The following is a 23,977-nucleotide window of genomic DNA, read 5'->3' as shown; positions in this document are numbered from 1 at the left end:
GCATTCTGTTGGAAAAATATCCAAAGTAAAAAACAATTTAATGAGAATGATACTGTTAGACATTCCAAGATAGAAACTCGTTCATTTTCATCAGCATCATCTAACTCTCCAAGTTCAGAAATTAGTTGATTTCGGCTCTCAACCACCTGTAGAAGTAAAATCCCAATTTAAAAGTAAGAACACAGAAATAAGAACACAGAAGTACCAACAATTTATGCGATAAAGTCTGTTTCAGATTTGCAACAATGGAAAAAGAAAATAAGCACATTCAGAGCATGGCATTTAACCTTCTTAAAATTTTAAATACTTCAGTCATAGTGCTTGGAATTCAAATGCTCTGGAAATTGTAATATTCTTCCAGCAACCATTAATCAACTCACTAAGTATGATGAACAGAGGTGTACATAGTAAGTGTATATGCAATCTAATTGAATTAAGTGTTTAATAATGTGAAGGGCAACAAGATACACCCAAATTTAATGAATCAGGTTGGACAACATCCCAAAACGGATAGATTGTTCAGCTCATTCCATTGGTTGGCAAGAATGGCATAAGGTCCATACATAAATATCTGAACAGACAGAATAACTATTTCTGTCCGATCAAGTAAAGTTGCAATCTTCACTATACAGAAAGTTCAACTATCATGCCAAATGTGTCCAGAGGCACGGAGAAACCTAAATGAAGTATGTGCAAAAAGTAAACCAACCCTTAGACTACTATGGAAAGCCCATAGAATACTTCGTAAAACACCATGGAATACACACAGAGGAAAGCCTCTAATCATCTGGTTTTGCCCTTTGCATAAATTTAAAGGAATATGAGCAAAAGAAAATTCCACAACTTATATCTTTTGAAGAATCATACCCGAATTTGATTATCTGCTAGAAACAAATTACGGTTCCTTTATCATATTTAATACTCTCGGTTGAATTAATCCAAAAGATTAAACTATAAGCATGAATAGAGAATGCATACCCGGAAACAACCATGCCGGTCAGATTAGCAACCTCTGCAACGGTTGCCTTCCATCGATTGACATTATACTCTGTCCATTTTGACCCTTCTGCTCCTTCTTCTACATTTATCGTGAAACTTTGTCTTTGGTTCCTGACATCTGAGGGATCGACATGGTAAAACACCGGTAAAACAAATTGATTAAAGATCCGTCTTTGTTCAAGGATCAACAACAGCTCATCAAGGCACCATCTGGAATTCGAATACTTCTCAGACAATACAACTATAGAAGCCCTAGATTCTTTGATTGCTCTCTCGATTTCCGGCTTCAGTTCTTGACCTCTGCATAGAGAGGTTGTAAAACAAAGGGGATGTCGATCTTGTTCTTAGCAACATTACGAGATCATCACCGTGTGTTGACATGATGGATTCAATGGCTTGTCTGATTCATCTGGTTCAGACGAAGAAGACACTGGTAGCAGCAATAGCGTCGCAGCAGGTAACAGAGGCAGGCTACACATGATCATCGAGAGCCTGATTAGCATAATCCCACCAGAAAACGATAGCGGGTAGTGTAGCTTTCTTCTTCGATTATTAAGAATCGCGACCATGGTGATGTCGATCTTGTTCACTTTCGGTGGTTTTAAAAAGCCGACGGAGAAAACCTAGGTAGGTAGCTAAGTCAATGGTTACCATAATTATAAGATATTATTTGTGGAAACTAATTATCAAATTACGTATTTATCCTTATTTATTTATTTAATTATTTGTTTTTATTTTAAATTTTGATTGGCCCACATTTATGCATACAATAACACAATAATTACTTTGAATACCTGAACCTAGCTCTCTCTCTCTCTCTCTCTCTGTATATATATATATATATATATATATATATATATATATATATATATATATATATATATATAAGTTATGCCAAAGGTATCTAAAACTTTAATTATCATAAAAAATAATGATAATACAAAATACACTAAGGTCCCGTTTGATATACTTCTGACCGAGTCGGGTCAGACGTTTTTGGCTGACTCGGTCAGTTAAACTTGTTTGTTACACTGATTTTCGGTGTCTTACTCGGTAAGCTAAATCTGAGTGGAAAAGATGAGAGATATCGACTGAATGAGAAACGGATTAAGGTTTCCAAAAGTGCCCATGCCCTACCATTCCAATTTTCCGAGCCTCCAACCCCATTTCTTCTCTCTTTCAGCGACGATCGACGATTTGACCATATCCCCCCACCGATCGACGATTCGAGCCTCTACGCCCTACCGATCGTGTAACATCTCGATTTCCATGTATTTTACATTTTGACCCTTGGTATGAGAACTGTTTGCAAATTTGGTCCCAATTGGCATTTTAATGAAAAATGGAGGATGCATGCATAAGCTGGGCGTACGTGGTCAGGGGTCAAACCCTAATTTTTAGGGTTTGGACCCTATTTAAATATCCTTAACTCTTTGAAACCTCTTCATTCTTCAACCTCCACCTCCATATTCGACCTAGCTAACCCTAATCCATTTTTGAGCATCCTTGATCCATTAGTGTGTGTTTTGGTGTTCATAGAGGAAGGAGAAGGAAAAGAGAATATCTTGGAAGCTTGGAGCAACCTTGGATCTTGAAGTTTTGCACCCTCCTACATCTCCATAAGGTGACCGGTAGAGCTAATATTCGGAGCAGTTTCTTGTACTTCTGGGTCGAAGGTACCAATGCCGGCCCATTAGGTTATGTATATATCCCGGTATATAGGATGTTGTTATGATGTAGTGATATGTTAGATATGTATCCTGTTATATAGGATGTTGTTATGCTGTATGTGATATGCGGTAGTGATTTGTAGATCTGCCTGTTTCTTATTGATTGTTTATATGTTTATCTATTGCATATGTCAACATAGTATGGCTTGGGGTTGAGGCATTACTGCTATGTGCGTGAACCAATAGACCGGGGGTAATCTAGCCCGATGACAGTGGACCCGAGGGTATACCAGTCCGATGACTGATTAGACCCATTGTATAGTGACATTCCAGTCCGATGACTGATTGGGTCGGGGGTAATCCAGCCCGATGGCTGTGAAACTGGAGGTATTCTAGTCTGATGACTGATTGGACCTAGCATGCATGATTATATATGTTATATATGTTGTGTGTGGTACTTTGGGCGAACTCACTAAGCTTTGGCTTACAAAGTCAGTTTATTGTTTCAAGTACTTCAGATGATCGTGGCAAGGCGAATGCATGATCGTACACATCCTTCGATGACATGTTATTGGAGATTTATGGTACACTGATCTTGGGATATTTGTACTTTATATTTGGTTTTGTTATGGGGTTTGTTTGAAAACAATGGTTTCTTTTGATTTGAAAATGAAAACTTTTATTGTGATTTTGGGATGTTACAATTTGGTATTAGAGTCCTGGTTTGAGAGAATTGGATGAGCATTCGTGCGAATCCAGACTCAAACTAAGGATCTACAAAAGTTTTCAAAATGATTTTCGAAAATTGTTTTCAGAAGTAACCAATGAAGGACGAGATGTGTACGAGCTGGAGCAAGAAAGTATACACCAAGTTACCCACACTGTTATTTGTTATTGATGATTATGATAGAAATGCATGCTAGTGATAGGCTAGAGATCTTCAGGGATTACATGATAGAATTATCTGATGTATGAATTTCATAGTTTCTCAAGTTTTCTTTTGGTTCTCCAATAGGAGTTCTAAACTGAAAATTAATTGTTTTTGTTGGCTTCAAAACCCAATTATTGCTATTTACTTCTTGTAACTTTTGTTTTTCAAACATCTTGCTAGTTGTTATATATGAAATATATGTAGTCCTAAAAAAATAGTTGGGATTACTACAAGGAGGTAAATGATGATGTGATGCCATTGATGGATGATAAAAGCATAAATAATGATGATGCAATATTGAGGAAATAAGGTAGGTTGATATGTTGTTTTTGTGGATAACACATAAAGGTGATGATTGTGTGATTGTGAGGGGCAAGAATGGTTGTAATTGCGTGATCATAGAGTTGTTTGTAGTTGGCCAACGTGAATGAGGAAGGAAAATAAATGAGAAATTTGAGAAAAATATCATTTTAGTCCTTTATAGAAGTAATGAAGTATGGGAAGAAACTCCAAACTCTTCAAAACTCACATTGATTAAAAATCCATTTTACATATATCAGTAGAGACAACAATGAAACATCATGTCATCTCTCCCCCACCTAAACTACATTAACATTGAAATTCCCTCATCTGCGTATCATTGACTCATTGTCTCCATTGACACCACGGATGGTGGTAGTAGTGACAACATTATTAGAATTAGTACTCAACATAAGAGTCAACAATTTAAGTGTTTGAGTATTTATGATTATTTAAATTATTAAAAGATGCGACAAACATTATTATATTGCTGTAGAATTTAAACTAAAGTTAATTATAAAATTTTATTTTTCACCAATCATATTAATAACTTTAGAATATTGTTTATATAGATACCATGTTATAACCCAAGAAAATCACGGTAGATATAATTAATATTTTTATATAAACAAAAATAATAATAACTGTAAAAAAATCAATTGGATTCTCAATTGTAGGTAATCATGAATTAAAAACATGACATACTCAATTGCATTTTTGAATTGATAGATAACAAAGATATCAGAAATAAATTAGGATAGAATTTATTTTTTTTCAAAATTTGAAAAGCAATTGATTTGTTACAAAAAATATGGATTCATGTAGATGTGCGGGACGATTATAGATATAGCTTAGAAACGTGTCATGTGGCAAACCAACATGATAGAATAAGGACAATTGGTATAATTAGATTTTATTCGGTAGAAGAGATAGATTTAAAAGTCTCGATATATAATTCCAACAACTATTTCTATGAATGATTGAAATCAGTTTCGTAAAGAAGTCTTTATTTAACTTAGAGTTAAGATAGGGTACGATAGTAATTTTGTATTATGCTTGATGATCAATTTTGTTGCTGTTGATCCTAGTTATTATCAAGAAGCGATTATCATTTTATGATTTATCTGCCGCTTACATACTCACAATCAAAGGTACTAATCCGAACACCAAAAACTAAATATTAAAAAATTAAAATAATAATTAAAACGTCAAAGCAATAAAAACACATCTTTAATTATAAATTGTCAAACATGCAATATCATCAATGTGATTGTTATAAGTCAAAGCAATACAAGCACATTCATATATTATTTTTTACCTAAGCGTCGTTGACGTAACAGTACAAAAATGTTCCTTGTAAATGTGTATCATTCTTATTACTGGAACAAATCATTACATGGAGAATATATACACAATACACATGATTAAGGACCGTCTACATAAAATACAAGCGAATGTGGCTATACATGAGTCCGATAACATACACCCACAGTTTGATCGGGAAGGTAACAAATGTTCAATTTGGTTCTAAAATCATAAAACAAAGTGTAAGACCTTGATGAAAATATATATGTACTACGAAGAAGAAGGAACATGAAGAACGCAGTTAAAACTGATTACCACCTGATCCTAGATAAACTGTATTTTGATAACTATGTGTTTAGTGCATTGGTGTTGCATCGGGTTAGGCGACATATATACAACACTAATGTTGTCATGGTAAACAATGGTTGCCTTAGAAGGCAGACAGTGAAGCTCACAGAGAAGATTGTGAATCCAACACAATTCGGCAACCATATTTGCCACACACTATATCTACAAAATGCAAATAACTATGGGTCGGTTACATACACATGTCACAATACATAAAAAATGTGGACTATATATGAGCCCGCTAAGATTATTCCCCTAAGGAGTTGAGAGTTCAATTCTCGTAGTGGACATAAGTGTAGTTTAAGAGTATGATTTAGATGCGTGTGTATGTGTATTTTAGCTGTTATAACCTAAGTTGGTATAAGGAAGTTATGGAGATCCGAAGTTGAGATAGAACGTACATTTCTAATCTGAGAAATTAACAGGAAGTCAAAGGGGCGCAAAGCGTCTCTTTAAAGACGCAGGGAATCCAAGGCGAATCAACAAAACATGTATCGATCAGAGAAGGACATGCGGCATCTTCGGAAACAATACGTGGCTTAGGGCGCGACACATCCCTAAAATTCTCAGCCTATAAATAGCTTTCAAGCGTTATTCACTATATGTTTTTCTGATGAGTGCTCCGAGCACTTAAGCAACATCTTGTAGCCTTTGGAGGTACGTTTTAACGTAAGTATACAAGAGTTAAGATAAAAGTTGGTGGGCAACGATTACAGCTTAGAGACAAAGGTCGTGAGGTCGTTTAGCAAGGGTACGAATGTCGTTAAGCTAAGGTATCCTCTTGATTTGTTAATACGTAACTATAGTTACGTAAGTCAGGTCGTAAAGGGTTGAAACCCGATATAATATTTGAAATTCGTAACACGATATTGTTATGAATTGAGATTGATAGAGGGTATCCATGGTGGAACTCTCGCTTTGGATAATGAGGGTTTTAAACCCAAGTTTACAGGATTGTCCGGTTTGCAATATTGGACTATCGGCTTACGACATTAAGCCGTTTAGTAACAGTCTTAAGGAGCTTAGTGTGTTGGTAACAAATGGTTATCCAATTGTGTTAGCGATATAACAAAGTTCACTATAATAGCTATAATGAATAAGCTCCTAAATGAATTGAGGCAAGTTCTGAGGAACTTAGTGTTTGTCTAAATAGGTTTGGACAAGTGATTGAGCTAAGAGATAGCACGAGGCTAGAGGTCAGAATGGAAATTAGTCTTCACTAACGAGCCATGTGAGTACATGTGAAATTTCTCTAAGTACATGGCATATTAGTAAAGTTTTTAGTGAGAAGCTTGAAAGTGATTTGAAAATCTTTTTGTTGAAAATGTAATAAATCCTAGCTAGCAAGTAAATGAACTCTTTTTCTAACGGGTAAGCTAAAGGTTTTGAAAGACAAATGTTATCGAACAAATGAACTCTTTCATTAGTAATGGTTATCTAGCTACGATTTGTTACATGAATTATTGAAAGAGTATTAAAGAATTGTATTTTACAATCACAATATGTTTGAATATATTACTATGCAATGTTATTATTGAAAGTGCTTGAGCATAACATCAATCATTTGTGTGTGATTGAGTCAGTAAAAGAACAATGGTGGTCACACATCATATGAACGAACTGCATATTAATGAGAAAGTGTTGGCTAGACCTAAGGGTCTGCATGGGGACCAATTGTAGGGCATTGATAAGATGATTGTTCTCCAGTAAATGTCAGCACTCTTTGTCACTTTATTTGACCAACCCAATTAGGGGTGTATATCATTGTCACTTTATTTGACCGGCCTAATCTGGGGCGGCCCTTATGTACATTAGATTCAACAAGTAGCCGAGGCTCGGGAAGGCCCAAAAAGATTTGCATTAAGTGAGGACTTGCATAACATGGTATGCATTGTGTTTATAAATACATGCCAAATTATAATTTTATCAAATGATTTTGCTAATAATTATGTGTCTAAACAAATATAGCTCACAAGACAATGATTGTCTTACGTACTTTGTTTAAATGTCATGTATTCCAGGTACTTATATGAATCATATAAAGCTATGCTAAGACTGATAGCGGAGAGTCGATAGATAAAATCTGGATATAACTTTTATAACGTAAGCAACCTCCTAGTTTACGAGACTTTGGGATGGTGTAACCAGACTCACTCAATACCACCATTACGAGACTTTGGGATGATGTTTATGCGTGAAGTACCCCCTCCACATCAGCCTTACACAACCAATGTAAGATTCATTCATGATTACCTTACCCATGTCAAACCATAGTAAGTCAAATAACTAAATTCAAATGCCATAAATAACTAACCCCAATTATCTTATTCTAAAACCATTGTTACTATCATCCTTCGAATTCTTAGAACGAAAATTTTATTCTCAAATATTTTGAAGAAAAAAGAAAAGAAAAGGGTACTCTAATTACTTTTCAAGGAATGAAAACATGGGAAACGAAAGAAAGTGGTCGAAAATGTTTTTATGTTCATCCAGAATTTCCATATGATTTTAGTGATAAAGGAAGAAAAAGTTTTATAAAATTGATAGAATTTTTCTTATAGTTATCAAATCGTTCTTAAGGACGAAGTTATAGGATTATTAGTTTTTCTTCAATTTTATCAAAACTTAAGAATATAATCAACTATTGGGTAATATCCGATATATACTGAAACAAAAAAGTCTTCAATTTATCTAATAATTTAATTAGATAATTTTAAAATTTTATTGTATTGCTGATACCCATTATTTAATTCCTTTCCACCATATAATGCAATAAAAAAATTACATATCATCCATTTTATTATTTAAATTGCATGATTTAGTTCGTTTTAGAATTTCATGATTTTTATCGATATAACTTTTTTATTTTTTGATAATGACTAAAAAGTATATATCTTTGTTACAACTTTATCTAAAAGCTTTATTAAGTTTTATCATGATTATTATGTTTATTTATTTATTTATTTTTTACAAATAAGTAAACATTAGTTAAACGAAATGATGTCGATCCATTTTATGACTTGATCTACATAAAAAAAAAAAATACTAATTTTCGCTTTTTCCATAAATAAAAATAATAAAAAGCTCTAGAATGGTATTCTGTTTTTAGTTTTAAATAGATTTATAAGCTAATAATTGAGATTGAGATTGAGATTGGGAGTCTCTTTCTTCAGTTCTTCTGATCGCGGTGGGGACTTCTCTTCTCGTATTTGGGTTATATCTAACCAGCTCCACCACCTACATCCGGCACCACCATCGATCTTCACGTCTACTGTCACTCTTCCACATTTCTATGAAATACAAACAATCAACATCAAATCCAGCAAGATCAGCCTTCACATCTTAAATGGATTCACAGCTCAAAGACTTATCTTCAAAACCCCAATCTCCCACTTCTCAACCCAATCTCGAAGACGCTTCCGATAATGACGATCTCCCCCTCCTCAGCCCCACCACCGCCACCACCACCACCACCGATGACGACAAATCTGACTCCTCCACACCCCGCCCCAGCATCGAAGAGCTCGAGAAGAAATACGCCGCGTATGTCCGACACGATGTGTATGGCACCATGGGGTGTGGAGAGCTACCCTGGCCGGAAAAGGTTTTGTTAGGAATTGCGCTCGTCACGCTCCTCCCTCTGCGGGTGGTGTTGGCGACGACGGTGGTTGTGCTGTATTACTTGATCTGTAGGGTTTGTACTCTGTTTATGGCACCAAATCGGGAAGACGAACAGGAGGATTACGCTCACATGGGTGGGTGGAGGAGAACTGTTCTCTATTGGTCTGGAAGGGTTCTTTCTAGGATTATGCTTTTCGCATTCGGATTTTATTGGATTCAGGAGACTTGCAGGAATCCAAAAATCAATGGAAGTATCAACAATGAGGTAGCTTAATTTCTGGTGTATATATATATATATATATATATATATATATATATATATATATATATATATATATATATAGCATGCAGTAAAACATGTGCTTCCAGTTTACTATCTTTGTTAATCGCTTCTTAAGGTAATTTAGGGATATGCAAATTGTGTCATAGAAGTCCCTGTCAAAAGTGGCTCCTCGAGTTCATGATTTCTATCTTTCATTCCTGAATTAGGAATATCATTAGCAAGGGCACTTTATATGTCAAGATTCTTAATTGTGTGACAGTATATAACAATTATAGTTTAAACATGATATGAATATGATTATTACTTTTATAAACACAGTTGTTTTTGTACTTCAAATTGGCATTTGGTTACCTTGATTCCTTTCAATGGTCAGGTGGATTTGAATGAGCAATCTGAGGAAGAAGATGAACGACCTGGAGTAATCATATCAAACCATGTTTCACATTTGGATATTTTGTACCATATGTCTTCCTCATTTCCAAGTTTTGTTGCCAAGGTTTGTCTACTTTTTGATTTTTTAGATCCAAAAAGTTATTTCCATTTAAGTTTGTGGTAATATAAACTGAATTGTTTGGTTTGTTTCTTATCATTGCTGAAGAGATCAGTGGGCAAGCTTCCTCTGGTTGGCCTTATAAGGTTGGTTTGAATCACATCCATATTTTCATTTGTTATCTGTTAAAAAAAAAACATCCCTTCAATTCTGATTTTTTGTTTGCAATTCTCCTTATTAAAAAAAAAATGATAAGCAAGGAAAGAGTTGGGTATCTAATTTCTATTAAGAACATTTATCCATAATTTTTTTTTTGGGAATGAAGATAAAATTCAGCAAAATCTACGTTCATAGATCAGAAAGACACTTTTGAAGTCTTTTTTTCTATCTTCTTGTATTATTCTTTTATAGTTTATACATTTGTTATCCATTGCTTTATAATTACAATTTTTTGTTTTTTCAGCAAGTGTCTTGGTTGTGTATATGTCCAGCGGGAGTCAAAATCATCAAATACAAAGGGCGTTTCAGGTATATTTAAATGTTTGATGTTTCTTTAACAACCGTGCTTTATATTTCTTGGGATTGTATCAATGATCAAAATATATTTCATGATGCTCTATATATTGTAACACATCCATATATATAACAAAACCATCTTTATAATGTGTTCTCTTTTTCTACATTTTTTCTTAAATGTAATTTCTGTTTCAATTTTTTAACTTTTTTACTTGCAGCTGTGGTGAACGAGAGAATTCAGGAAGCCCACGAAAATAAGTCTGCACCCATGATGATGCTTTTTCCAGGTTATTATTTTATATACAAATTTCTATCAAGTAAAATCCTTCTTCTTTAAATGCTAAAAATACTTGTATGGAGGTGTATAATTTCTTCCGTATTTCTGAAGTGTAGGATTTTTTTTATTGACATGTTAGCTGCAAAATTATTAAATTTTGATCCCACCCACCTGTATCTAATTTAGTTTAATTATCTTTTGTTTTTGTTTATGCAGAAGGAACAACTACAAATGGGGATTATATACTTCCATTTAAAACCGGTGCATTTTTGGCAAAAGCACCTGTTCTTCCTGTTATTTTGAAATATCCTTATGAAAGATTTAGCCCTGCCTGGGATTCCATATCTGGGGTGAGTGTTTAAAATTTAAATGCTGATCTGTCTTCTAAAAGGGTGTTTTGGTCCGCAGAATGTTTTGGTTTTGGTAGGAATTGGAATTCAAAAGTCCTTGGGTGTGTGTTTGGTTTGTGAATTTCAATGGGATTGAATTCTCGATTCCATTCCATGGCTTGGTTGTTTGCCAAACGGACAGAATTCAATTCCATCGGAATCCTTCCAATATAACTTTTACTATTAAATTACCAAAATACCCTTGTAAGCAGGAAGAGGGAAAGCATGTAAATAGGCTAAAGATGTTTACTTGTGCAATTCTAGGGTTAAAAGGGTATATTTGATTATTTTTAACAATGAGTAAATGCATGGAATGTTGAAATCTATTGATGAAGGGAGTTTATGAATCCCAAACACGGGATTGGAATGGAATTGAATTCCAGTTTGTTGTCGATTTTTTAGGTGCGGCATGTGATTTTGCTGTTATGTCAATTTGTAAATAAGATGTCGGTAACACGGTTGCCAGTTTATTACCCCTCACAAGAAGAGAAGGACAATCCTAAATTATATGCCGAAAATGTTCGCAGATTGATGGCTCGTGAGGTATATATAATATACACATATGCTTTCATTTTCATTTTATAATTTATAATAATTACTATATTCATTATGTTGGTTGTGCAGGGTAACTTAATAATGTCAGATATTGGTTTGGCAGAGAAACGAATATATCATGCGGCTCTCAATGGTAGGCTAACTGTTTTGCATGAGAAAGACGATTGATTGATTCAATACACAGCCTTCCAAAAATCCACCATAACTTAGTTCCTTTTGTTTTAAGTTGTACAGTTTGAAAAAACACAACAATCACTAAATATTACATGTTACCCGCGTGTAATGTATCTTAAGAAAATCAAAAACTATCAATAAAGTGTGTTTGACCATTTAACTATATTACTTATTATACAACAGAAGCTAAATCTCATCCAATCACGGTGTTAATGGAAAGCTAGATATACACAGTCTTACCTCAATTAATCTGAACCATCTCTTTTGTGTTCATGCAGGTTTGTTTTTTCAACGGTAGATTCAGACTCATACATACATTTTTATTATTTAAAACAAAATTAGTGAAACTTTCGGACTAATTTTTTGGAATACGTATCTCTTAAGTAAAACATTAGTTGTATTGTAGTATTATGTTATATGTAGAGATTCATATTTATTGTCCTGTGTGTTTGATATGTACAGTATTAGATTAGATTGGGACCCTCACTGACAGATGTGACAATGTCATCATATAAGCACATTGGTTCTCTACTAGGGCAATCAATAAACACATTGGTTCTCCTAAAACTTATATAGGTAGTTTGATTACAAATACACAACTAATTAACGATCAAACCGCCTTTTGTTTAGAAGAAAAAAACCAAATCTAATTTGTCATTGTGCACACGAGTTATTGCTAGAACGTCTCAATTCCCAAGGTGGCAAGCACCCTTTCAAAGGCGACTGCAAAAGCAAAGAAGATGTTGACAAGTGTCTCTGCCTTGATGAAACCGATGCCAGGCAACTAAAACTACTGCTTCTTAGCCTTCGCATCTCACCCTCACCCTCACCCTCACCCTCACCCTGGTATGGTAAGCATCGTGGATCGTGTTGCACTGTAGACACTTTTAGGGCTTCTGGTAGTACACAGCTAAAAGCTGAACCTGTACACATATCACTTAATTTGGTAAGCTATATAACAACTAATACCCAATGTGTAAACATGTATCTTCAAATAAAATGTTGTGTACATAGACGACTGTTCAATGAACTATTTGAATATGAGTAAAGACGAACGAAAAGTATAATAATTTATGTTTAAAATGCCAGGTACATCATCAATTGAGCAAAAAATTAAAGTATAATACGAACGAAAAGACATTACAGTTATATTATTTAGTAAAATTTGAAAATAGACTCCTTCAAGAAATTGAAATTTTCGCATTAAATGAAGAAATTGAAATTTTTTATATTTTGAGAAGCATAATTGTATTAAATTTTAATATAACTTTTTGGTATGTTAAAAAAATACATTTTTATTAAATGGTTTCTAGACGGTTTGTGTAATTGTTGTAAATTTCAAGTATTGATTATCTATATATTATCTTTGTGGCTGAATGGATCCAGCCAATTTTTTTGACTTGCCATATTCAGACATTCTGAATGTATTAAGTCACGGATCAAGTCTAATATCCATTAAGTCAAAAAGAAACAACCCTTAATGGACTTAATGGTGACACGACTTAATCCAATGATAAAACAAGATGATCTCAAGTAAAGATTTAAGAAAATAATACCCAATTTAGCGAGTCGATTGACCCATTTAGGGATTTGCTTTCCAGTCAACTTGTAGCAAATATCATTGCAAAAATGGTTGCAGTTTTTGACAATTAGATGATACGTGTCACCATTGTAGTTTGCAGCATGATGCTCCATGAACTCTCGAACCTCACTAGGGTTCAAACATGTAGTCCCGATTAATATCGACCTCCTAAATTTAAACCCCGGGCATTGTCTTGGCTCAACCTCAAACACACCACTAGTCGGATAATCATGAGCTCCAAATGCATATTCCACACCATGAACTACATCATAACAGACTTAATCAGTACACATGACTTGATACAGAAAGAACGACTTAATACAGAAAAGCATACCTTCTACACCAGAGTGGAAGATGCCAAAACCAGCCCAATAAGCATAGCCATTCATGGGTGTGAGGTCATAGACATTGAGATAAACAGGTGTGTTTCCGGGCCCATATTCGGCTTTTATTTTTGGGAAAAAACAAAAACGGGTGGCGGATTTTCCTTTTAAACGAAGTGGCACGATGGATTTCAGTCCTTTCTTTGTTACAAATTTCATGGTGCAGCTTCTAAATAACATCCTACATGGAAAAAATATATATATATATATATAATTAGTCGTTTGCATTTAATTTAGAAAGTATAAGAAATAAAAAGGGAATTTATTTTCTAGGTTCCACCAAACACCTTGGATCGGTTGACAGTCTAACTAAAAACAATATCTTTCAAGCCAGCTATACTTAATTTATTGTTCCATTTAGTAGCTGGAAACATAGTTTATTCATAATAATATCTTTGAGTTGACTTTGACTTTTTTTGTGGCAAATGCATACACACACAAAGAGAGTGGGAGGCCATGAATAGAATCGAAACTTATAATTATGTTCTTACATATTATAAAGTTATATGTACTTGTTACATGTCAATTAATAAGAAAAGTTTTGTTGTTGTCTATGAACATTTTAAGTTTTTAACCTTATATTCAAAGATGGATAGTTGGTGAGTGTTATAAAACTACCCATGTGCATCAAGAGCATAAATTAACACTGTGGATATCTGAATTTCCTTATGTTAACCGAAGGACTGAGTTTCTAAAGAAGATAAAAAATAAATGGATTCTGTTTTGATAGTTACATGAGCCAAAAAAAATGAATCAGTGCAGATGTACTATTGTACCAAGTGAAAGCAATTTGAAAAGGCTCTGTCAAATGGAAGGGTACCACAATGATAATAACTAAATGCTGTTCAGAAAGATTGTTTATTTCTATCTTCCCCATCACAAATGCACAAGGATCGAAGTCTTTATTTTTACCTTTTTTTTTCTTTGAGATTACAACTACTAACAATTTCATACACAGAATTCTCATTTGAGACTTTCGCCTAAAAAATTCAGAGAACCAGAAAAAGCACAGAGAGAACGTATGAATGAGTATCAACAACTACTTCTACCACTCACAAGTAAAATCCCTACGAAAATTGCCCCAAAAAACACTCAAAGAAATAAAGAAGAAAAAAGAACACACGAGGTGCTTGTGAAGGTCAAAAAGGGAAACGGAATACGCATGTCAAGTTTTACACAACACACAAATTTTCGCCAGCATATATAGTAACGGATAATCATAAAATTGAAAGTGAATAGCATCTAATAGCATACATTATCTCTAAAAACCGTTTCGATTTGACAAAGTGTACTCCCAAATTCTGATTTTTAGGCTTAAAATGTCGACAATTGGAATAAAATCATCACAGAGGACGTAAAACTTGCTGCATTTGGATTAATTCGGTTTAGATATACGAAAAATTATCAAATTATATCAGATCTTGTGACGAACTCACAGATATAACATAAATCAAGCATACGCTAAAATCTACAGATCAGGGCCTCGGAGGGATGAAACTAACAACAGAAGTCGAAACATCGAAAATGAAATCATCGCGTAACAGATAAACCTTATCTAAAACAAGCAGTAACATGAATTAGGTAATTAAGAAGGCAAAAATCTGTAATTGGGAGAAGAATCTCAAAAACATGACGGAAGAAAACTAAAACTTACAGAGTAGAAGAACAAACGCCATTGGGAAATGCAAAGAACAACAGGATTGATCAGCACAAGGAGCCAATTTTCTGTCAAGATTTGTGAGGTGAAAGAATCGAGAATTGGATGAAAATTCAGAAAACCGAAGCCTTTGAGCCAATTTACACACACAAGTGTGTGTAAGAGAGAGCAAAAGGGAGACTGGCAGTAAGGACACCCTAACCCCCTCCCTCTCACTCTCTCATCAACCAATATATAACCATAAATACAACAACACTTTATTTGATTTCATTTTGTTAACATGCACTGCAGTACATTGGTATAATTAGTAATTAAATATTTAAAGTAAATTCTAAGAAAAACAAAACAAAAGGGCGAAAAAACAAAAGGGCATATTTTAATTTGATTAATGTTTGGAAAAATGGTTAAAACTTAAAAACTTAAAAGTGCTTTTTAATAACAACAAAAACATCATTAATATTTTGGTATTAATATACCAAAAAAATTGTATTTGAATTAAAGATTATGGAAAAAAATCAAATAATTATATTGTTTTTCATAAAATAAGGACAATTTTCTATTATAATATCTTTTACTTTTTTAAGATAAATTTCAATAATTTGTTGAACAAAATTTCCATCGTGATCATTCTTACATGTTATTGTCGGTTTAGCATGTAAAACTGATGAGATGATTCTTTTAATGATATGAATTAGACTCTGTTATTTGAAAAAATTATACCAAATCCAATATAATAGGTTTATTCAAAATTGGTAAGGAGTAGAGTTTTGGAAGTTGGTCTCATCCCATTGAACGATCAACTCTTTAAAATTGTACTAGTTGTTTTTGAATCAAGTATCTACAATCGAACCAAGGTTTTGAAGCAAATCTAAACATCTAAGCCAAATAAGTTATCCACCTAGGTTTTCTATTTTTTGTTTTCTCGACATCATAATCAAGTGTTTTTTTTATTCTGAATCGTAAGGTCCAATATAATGGTTTCAGACTTGAACGTACTCTAGGTTTTTCCATTATGTTTTACAGTTTTCTTACATAACAACAGGTTTGTTATGTTTTTTTTTTTCAATAAAGTAATGTGTGTAATTATATTGATAATGGCAATAGTGAGGATGAAAGTCAATTGTCATTAGATGTTACACTTTGTAGGGGTATGGACTACACTCAAAAAGATGATTTTATCAATATATGTAAGAAGTTGGCTACTTCATGTATTCATATTATTGATGTATTCATATTATTAGGCATGAGGAAAAACCAGTTGGCCCATAATTATAAAAGATGGAGAGATAAACATGCTTGATGCTGATGAAGAAGGAATTGGAATTGGGTTTATTATCCTTAATCCAATTACTTGATGGAATCTCATGAAGCCAATTGAAAGAGAAACATGTGAGAGCCCTAAATAACTAAAGTGTGTTTTGAAAAAAAAATATATGTTGTGACAAATGAGTATCATCTCAAATTTTCAAGATCTGCCATTCAAAGGCTACAAGTTAAGTATGAAGAATAAGAAGAGGAAAATAATTGTGTATTTTGTCCACATGTCTTATAGATAAAAGTCAAAAATATTCCAAATAAAGAAGATTATTGGGGCAACATATGTATTAGAAGTTATAACTTAGGGTCAGTTGTGAACTCATATTGGATTGCAAAACAATACATGAAGGAATTGATTGTAAGGTGTTTGGTTTTTATTCAAAAATAGTCTAATTATAGTGTCAAATTCGACATAATTAGCAACAGAAGCATTTTATAATTTGAATAAGCTAAAATCATGTTAACCCACCAAGGATCATTTTTAAAAGCTTAGAAAGATTCAAACATAACCAAAGGAAAGAAGAAGTTTACAACCTTTGATGGTTTTGGTTCCTTTTGTCAGTTACAAAGTTGATGAAGATGACATTATAACTCCAAGAAGAAGTCTTTTATAATGTACCCACCAAAGACAAAAAATAAATAAATAAATAAATAAATAAATAATAAAAAATAAAATTCCTACTAAAACCTGCTATACTTCACTTGTATTAAGTTGTTCTTAAGCCTTTAAGACATATACTAAAGTATGCTTAAAGAAGAAGCAACTTAATCAACCAAGATCATGCACCAAAAAAACAAAACTTGGAAAAGGAAAAACAACCACTTGTTCTCGGCAACTGGGAAGAAAAGAAGAAGAGAAGAAGTAAGTGAAACAACTAACTCATCATGCTTTCAATCCCCTTTCTTTTACGCATCCAAGCATGTACAACGTCAAGACAATAAAACATAAAGGTGAAAGCCTTTCTTACATGCATTGGTGAAGTAATAAACAATGAAAAGTAACATATCACCATCATGAGGAAGCTAACATTTTGTGGTCAATGAGACAAGGTTTCAATTGCTCATTACTATATCCATAACTAGCTAGTTGGATGACAACTTAATGGTTATTCAAAGTGACCAAAATGTTGTGCACAATATTAATATTCATACCATATGATATTAAGCTAGTTTTGTTCTCTTTTATTATTATTTCCTAGAAACAATAATTCACAATGTGTTAGAAAATATTATTTTCATAAAATGATGTTTATACAATTAAATACAAGTGTTTATATTTACTAATAATCAAAATTACTCTAATAAAAAATCAGTTAGTAGTAACTTGCTATAAGGTGTGACCCTATAGGATCATATGTCATTAGCAATATCATTCTATAATGACTCTTGTGCATATAAGATCTTTCAATCTCCCACTTGTACAAAACTTATGATAGATTGATATAGACAGTGTTGAACGTCTAACAACATTTCACTGCCCCCAGTAACACACGACGAAGAATGCCATTCACCAACATCCAATTCCTAGAAGCTCAAAGCTCTAATTGATGTATAAGGTAAGTTTATCAGTTATCCATTTGACTACATAAGCCTCTTGTATACTTCATACCATACTTGAAAATGATTTTTATAAACGCCCATTTAAGGAAAAACATTTGACCATATCAAATCATAACACTCCCTACACTTAAGTTCCACTATATATCTCAGGTGTAAGGGTACACACATAGTAACTTTTAATCAAGTATCACTCATAAAAGCGATCTATAAGGTGACCTTGATGTGGTTATGTTCAGTATGAGTTCTCTGACAAGTACCTATGAATTTTGGTTACAACCACTTGCCTACTTTCATCTGGTGAGAGTCGACCAATCCAATTCATATTAGTCTTACTTCATAATTGCTCCCACATTTATAACTGACTATGAACTTTTAGAATAATGAGATTATTCATGGATTAAACATGTTAATGTAGAACACAACAAGTATTGATGTGATGATAATATCCCAATATATCAAAACAGTATATTAGTTGTTTCCTTAATGTTCCAATATCCAAACATTAACTTCAAATCAAAATCTCATTTTTAGAATAATGAAGTCTTATAGGTGAAGTGTGACCATTCATACTTAACTTAAAAGAAGGACTTTGTTAATGGGTCTGACCAAATTTAATTTGTGTGAATTCCGAGAATACTATCATCTCCATATTTGACTTTACTCAAGTAGAGTTAAATATTTTGGAGAATATGATTGGTGTTCTGATGTGACATAGAGTCTCTTAGCTTGATTAAGTATACTCTTAAAGTCATAAAAGATGTCTAGGTTATCCTTGGATGGAAGGACTCAACCTAGTTTTTCAATGACCTAGTTCATCCAATCATATTTGATTTCAACTTCTGGAGTATCAATGTATTCTTATTTAGTAGACTGTGCAATTATGTTTTGGTTGGACCTCATTCCAACAAAACTTACACTCCATTCCATAATGAAGTCAAAATCCATTTATAATTAACAATATATATATATATATATATATATATATATATATATATATATATATATATATATATATATATATATATATAACAATCATTTTTTTGGACACTTGCATATTTTCACACACATGATACACACCGCCTCCATCTCTTCTGCCAGATATTTCCCACTTTTCATTTTCTGTCAAGAAGAGAAGAGAAAATCTCTCTTTCCTTCTCACCCATCGGCACCTCTCACAATCGTTCCACCTCCCTCAACTTCTGCACCACAATCCTTCTTTACATCTTTCCTCTTGGTCACTGGTAATTAGGTTTTTGATTCTGTCATAAAGCCTTTTGAAAATCAAGTCTTCGAGGTCGTCAATATGGCGTTCCAAGTAAAAGTGATCAATAAACTAGAACCAGAAGCTATCAAGTTCTTCTCTTCCATTTGCTCTCTCTAGAAAAATGATATTTCTTGGGCAAACGAAACTCATTTTTTATATTGGTTGCTTTTAAGCATCATATTACACCATCTCTATCTATATTCTCAAGCACTCGTACCACCGCTCGTGATTCTTGCACACCACTAAAGAATCTCATTCCTACCCCGTCTTCTGAAAATCAAGTCTTGGTGTTGAGGTAAATATCTAATTTGTTTCTGATCCTTAAGTTTCTTATAGAGACTCTTATAAACCATATATTTCGTTTCCTTTTTTTATTCTCCTCCACGTTCTCACAAAACCCCCTCCATTATTTTTTCCCTGGTTACGAAGAGTTTTTGATTTTTCTATGTCCTTTCTCTTCCTTTTTCTCTCATTCTGTCAGTCGATAATGAACCATTAGTGCATTGAAGATTTCATCTGGTCAATCACTAATGTATAATTTCATATTGTTGGTTTGTTGATTCAATTGATTAAATTGACTTTTTTACCGTCATCTACCGATGTCTATCCTATCTGTTTGATTTATCCGAATAACAGATTCAGAAGTTATTGTTAAAACAATTTGAAATCAACACTTACTTGTTACAACTTCTTTCCACATGGCCAACACCTTTTTTTCTATTAGATTTTTCTGGAATACTGAAATAGGAATCAATTGTCATGTTTCTATAAGTTAGATGGTTCAACCGACAAAGCAACACTAAAATTCTGTGATTATGGTTTTAGTTCCATTTTGGCAGTCTATACACGATTGGAATAAAAACTCATCGGTTTAATTCACCGTTTATCTTAGGAATAAAAAACATTGGAGGTACAAGCCAGCGGGTAGAGCTCGTCAGTTCTTGTTGGTTGATTATGTCACTCCCTGTACTTAAGTCTCATTATATATCTCAGGTGTAAGGGTACACATATAGTAACTTTTAATCAGGTATCACTCATAAAAGCAATCTATGAGGTGACCTTGATGTGGTTCTATTCGGTACGAGTTCTCTGACAAGTACCTATGAATTTTGGTTTACAACCACTTGCTTACTTTCATTTGGTGAGAGTCAACCAATCCAATTCATATTAGTCTTACTTCATAATCCTCCCACATTTATAACCGATTATGAACTTTTAGAATAATGAGTTTTTCATGGATTAAACATGTTAATATAGAACACAACAAGTATCGATGTGATGATAATATCCCAATATATCAAAACAATATAATAGTTGTTGCGTTAATGTTCCAGTATCCAAATACTAAATTCAAATCGAAATCTCATTTTTAGAATAATGAAGTCTTATAGCTAAAGTGTGACCATTCATACTTAACTTAAAAGAAGGACTTTATTAATGGGTCTGAGTAAATTTAATTTGTGTGAATTCTGAGAATACTATCATCTCCATATTTGATTTAATGTCAGTAGAGTTAAATATGTTGGAGAATATGATTGGTTTTCTAATGTGACATAGAGTATTTTAGCTTGATTAAGTATACTCTTAAAGTCATAAAAGATTTCCAAGTTATCCTTGGATGGAAGGACTCAACCTAGTTTTTTAATGATCTAATTCATCCAATTATATTTGATTTCAACTTCTGAAGTATCAGTGTATTCTTATTTAGTAGACTGTGCAATTATGTTTTGGTTGGACCTCATTCCAACAAAACTTACACTTCATTCCATAATGAAGTCATAATCCAATTATAATTAATAATTTTATATATATATATATATATATATATATATATATATATATATATATATATATATATATATATATATACCTTCTTAGGTTATTGTGTTCTAACTAATTATTGTGTGGATATAGGAACGATTGTGGGCCAATTTATTTTAGTTATTTTAAGAAAGACATTTATCCATATTTTTAAATTAAAAAAATAGAATAAAACCATTTAATTAAAAGAAGGGTAAAAATATACATTATTACTTTCAAATTAGGAAACACAAATTTAAGGAGGGAATTTTCGGATTTTTAGGGACTTTTGATTATCGTAGTTTTGAATTTTGAATTTTTTTTAATTAATTCAATTTTAATTTGCAGAATATTATTTTGTTAGAATGATGTTCTATGATATTGTTTTGTCATAATGTTATTCTATTATAATATTAAAGAAGAATAATAAAATTCTTGAACCTGAAATTGAATAATAACAACATTCTTATATATTCATACACATCTGAACTTAAATACAAATTCATAAATATTCTTACAGACTGATACATCTTAATATAATTGTACATATTCTAACAGAACGTAATCAAAATGAATAACACTTTTAATTTTACGGTCCATTCTTCAAGCATCGTTTCAATTTGACATTCCATTTGTCAAGCATCATTTTCAATTCTACGTTCCAATCAAACTTGAAGTTTTTAGGATGGATGGAGATTATGAAAGTGTACCAATAAATAGCTCTTCAAATAGTACAATTAGTGGACCTTTTAAGACCATCACTCTCAACACGAGTTTTGGTTTTGGGGTTGCTTCTGTGAAACCAAATCCAAATTTAGTTTAGAATCGAAAAATACATTACTAAATGAAAACGAAAAAATAAAGTCCTTTACAAATATGAGGAGTTGTAAATTGCACCAAAACCCATATGTAAAAATTGAAGAAAAATTCACAAACCAATGAGTAAGTGTAGAAAAAATAACAAGTTTTAGACATGATAGCTCATACAAAATTCAATGCTTAGGTTGAATTGGAACTTAAGCATTGCAATTCAAGATTTCATTCTAACTGAATTGGAATTCGAGATTCCTTTCTGGCATAATTACCCTCATCATATTAGATACCAATGTGATGTTGCTACTGCTACTACTTGAAGACTATTCCTTTGGTGCTTGATATTAATGAGGAAGATGAGAGATCAAATTTTCAACAATTTCCTTTTCAAATATCAAATGCTACAAGATACAATACGAACATGATAAAGTGATTGTTTTATATGTTATCTGAAAGTATTCTATAATTCTATGTACCTGAAGTTGGATGACTTCACCATCTGATTTGCTGATGTACTGGTAAAATTCAGGTTAAGCAAGTGAATCATTGAACGAAGACTTATAAGATTCACTTATGAAATTGTTTAAGAGTTCCATTTTGTTTGTCCTGTATTGATTCTGATTTCATAGTGTTCATTTATTGTTCCGGAGTTCACCATTGAAAAGTTATAAGTGAATCCATTATTGATTAGAATTAAACAAAAATAGAAGACTAGGATCAGAAGAAGTGAAACCATAATGAATCTCGAACGCATGATTAAATATTCAAGAAAAACATATAATAAGAGTTATCTGACGATTGTGATCTTTGGATACAGAATTGAACTTATATCTATTTCAATGGAGATGTGAGATGATGGACTTTTCCGGCCACCTGTGCCACTCAACGTCACCATCACCGACAAGGCACCGACCCTATAATTTTTTGCATTCAATCTCCATTGGTCCCCTCCTACTACACCTATTGATCTTTCACTGAAAACCTTTCTTTATAGATGCCATATGAAGCTGCCAGAAAAATGGTAAAGAAAAATGGGGAGAGGGAGATTGCTGCAGACAAGGCGGAAGCGTTAGCGGCTGGTGGCGAAGTACTGGCAGAGGATAACAGTATGGGGTTTTCTATTGTGGTATTCAATGGGGGCTGTGGAGCCGATGATGGATGGATTACCAGTATGGGAATCAGGGGAATGGAGGAATCGCTGCAGATTGGGACGGATAAGTTTTTTGAGATGCACCTCGATAAGAAAAGAGACGGTGAACGGTCACCGCAGGAGGGGTTGATGGTGTTCGGTGGCAATGGTGGCTCAATGGTGGCTGATGGTGTTGGTCGGCGAAGGGGCAAGCTCCAGCCCTCTTATCTTCTTCAATCATAGGCAGGTAGGGTTAATTGTAACATTCATTTTCAGGTATGTCTCTTCTTAACCCTAAGTGTGAATTCCTTTCTTTTTGGCCTTCAAGCTAGTATGCAGGGCGTACGGGGTGGTACGCTTAGCGTACTATCCCAGAGTGATCGTGCCTTTTGTCCACGCATGCTGGGCGTACATTATATATGCATGGCGTACATGTGGTTAATGAAACCCTAATTTTTAGGGTATTGCACCCTATTTAAGCCATATGATAACCTCATTTGGTCATGTTTAGACAGTCTCCATCCCCTCTTGTCCAGAAATCGAAACCCTAGTGAGTTCTTGAGAGATTTGAGCCATAAAGAGTGATTGTTGGTGCTTTGTGAAGGAGAAGAAGA

General features: G+C 33.3%; 2 protein-coding genes across 3 annotated transcripts; one reads left to right on the top strand and one right to left on the bottom strand.

The window, feature by feature from the left end:
• The first annotated feature begins 8,684 nt into the window (after positions 1-8,684).
• Positions 8,685-12,294, top strand: LOC145167777 (Phospholipid/glycerol acyltransferase family protein). Of its 2 annotated transcripts, XM_079087122.1 has the most exons (9): positions 8,685-9,439; positions 9,831-9,953; positions 10,056-10,093; positions 10,411-10,475; positions 10,682-10,750; positions 10,957-11,090; positions 11,532-11,672; positions 11,754-11,817; positions 12,137-12,294. In XM_079087122.1, exons 1-9 carry the CDS (start codon positions 8,900-8,902, stop codon positions 12,154-12,156), a joined length of 1,194 nt encoding a protein of 397 aa, XP_078943248.1. In that variant the 5' UTR covers positions 8,685-8,899; the 3' UTR covers positions 12,157-12,294. The 2 variants fall into 2 exon arrangements, with proteins under 2 accessions (XP_078943248.1, XP_078943181.1); XM_079087055.1 differs by lacking the exon at positions 12,137-12,294 and having other exon boundaries at positions 11,754-12,021.
• Positions 12,295-12,368: 74 nt separating this feature from the next.
• Positions 12,369-15,722, bottom strand: LOC145167915 (deSI-like protein At4g17486). The gene is made up of 4 exons (XM_079087190.1): positions 15,478-15,722; positions 13,775-14,004; positions 13,415-13,702; positions 12,369-12,781 (listed from the first exon to the last, which is right to left on the bottom strand). The coding sequence occupies exons 2-4, from the start codon at positions 14,001-14,003 to the stop codon at positions 12,513-12,515; spliced, it is 786 nt and encodes a 261-aa protein (XP_078943316.1). The 5' UTR covers position 14,004; positions 15,478-15,722; the 3' UTR covers positions 12,369-12,512.
• Between the last annotated feature and the right edge of the window lie 8,255 nt (positions 15,723-23,977).

This window comes from Lactuca virosa, chromosome 1 (genome assembly GCF_052849685.1).
Source record: "Lactuca virosa cultivar CGN04683 chromosome 1, Lactuca_virosa_CGN04683_v6, whole genome shotgun sequence".
NCBI lineage: Eukaryota > Viridiplantae > Streptophyta > Magnoliopsida > Asterales > Asteraceae > Lactuca > Lactuca virosa.
Note: the sequence above shows the minus strand (reverse complement) of the source record. Positions and strands in the feature narration are given on the sequence as shown.

Bases quoted from the DNA above. Each gene is read 5' to 3' on its own strand.
- LOC145167777 (XM_079087055.1), top strand. From the start codon at position 8,900: ATGGATTCACAGCTCAAAGACTTATCTTCAAAACCCCAATCTCCCACT. The intron at 9,954-10,055 runs GTTTGTCTACTT...TCATTGCTGAAG, and splicing joins TTCCAAGTTTTGTTGCCAAG to AGATCAGTGGGCAAGCTTCC. The intron at 10,476-10,681 runs GTATATTTAAAT...TTTTACTTGCAG, and splicing joins AAATACAAAGGGCGTTTCAG to CTGTGGTGAACGAGAGAATT.
- LOC145167915 (XM_079087190.1), bottom strand. From the start codon at position 14,003: ATGTTATTTAGAAGCTGCACCATGAAATTTGTAACAAAGAAAGGACTG. The intron at 13,703-13,774 runs GTATGCTTTTCT...GTTATGATGTAG, and splicing joins CTTCCACTCTGGTGTAGAAG to TTCATGGTGTGGAATATGCA. The intron at 12,782-13,414 runs GTATTATTTTCT...ATATGTGTACAG, and splicing joins CAATCGACTCGCTAAATTGG to GTTCAGCTTTTAGCTGTGTA.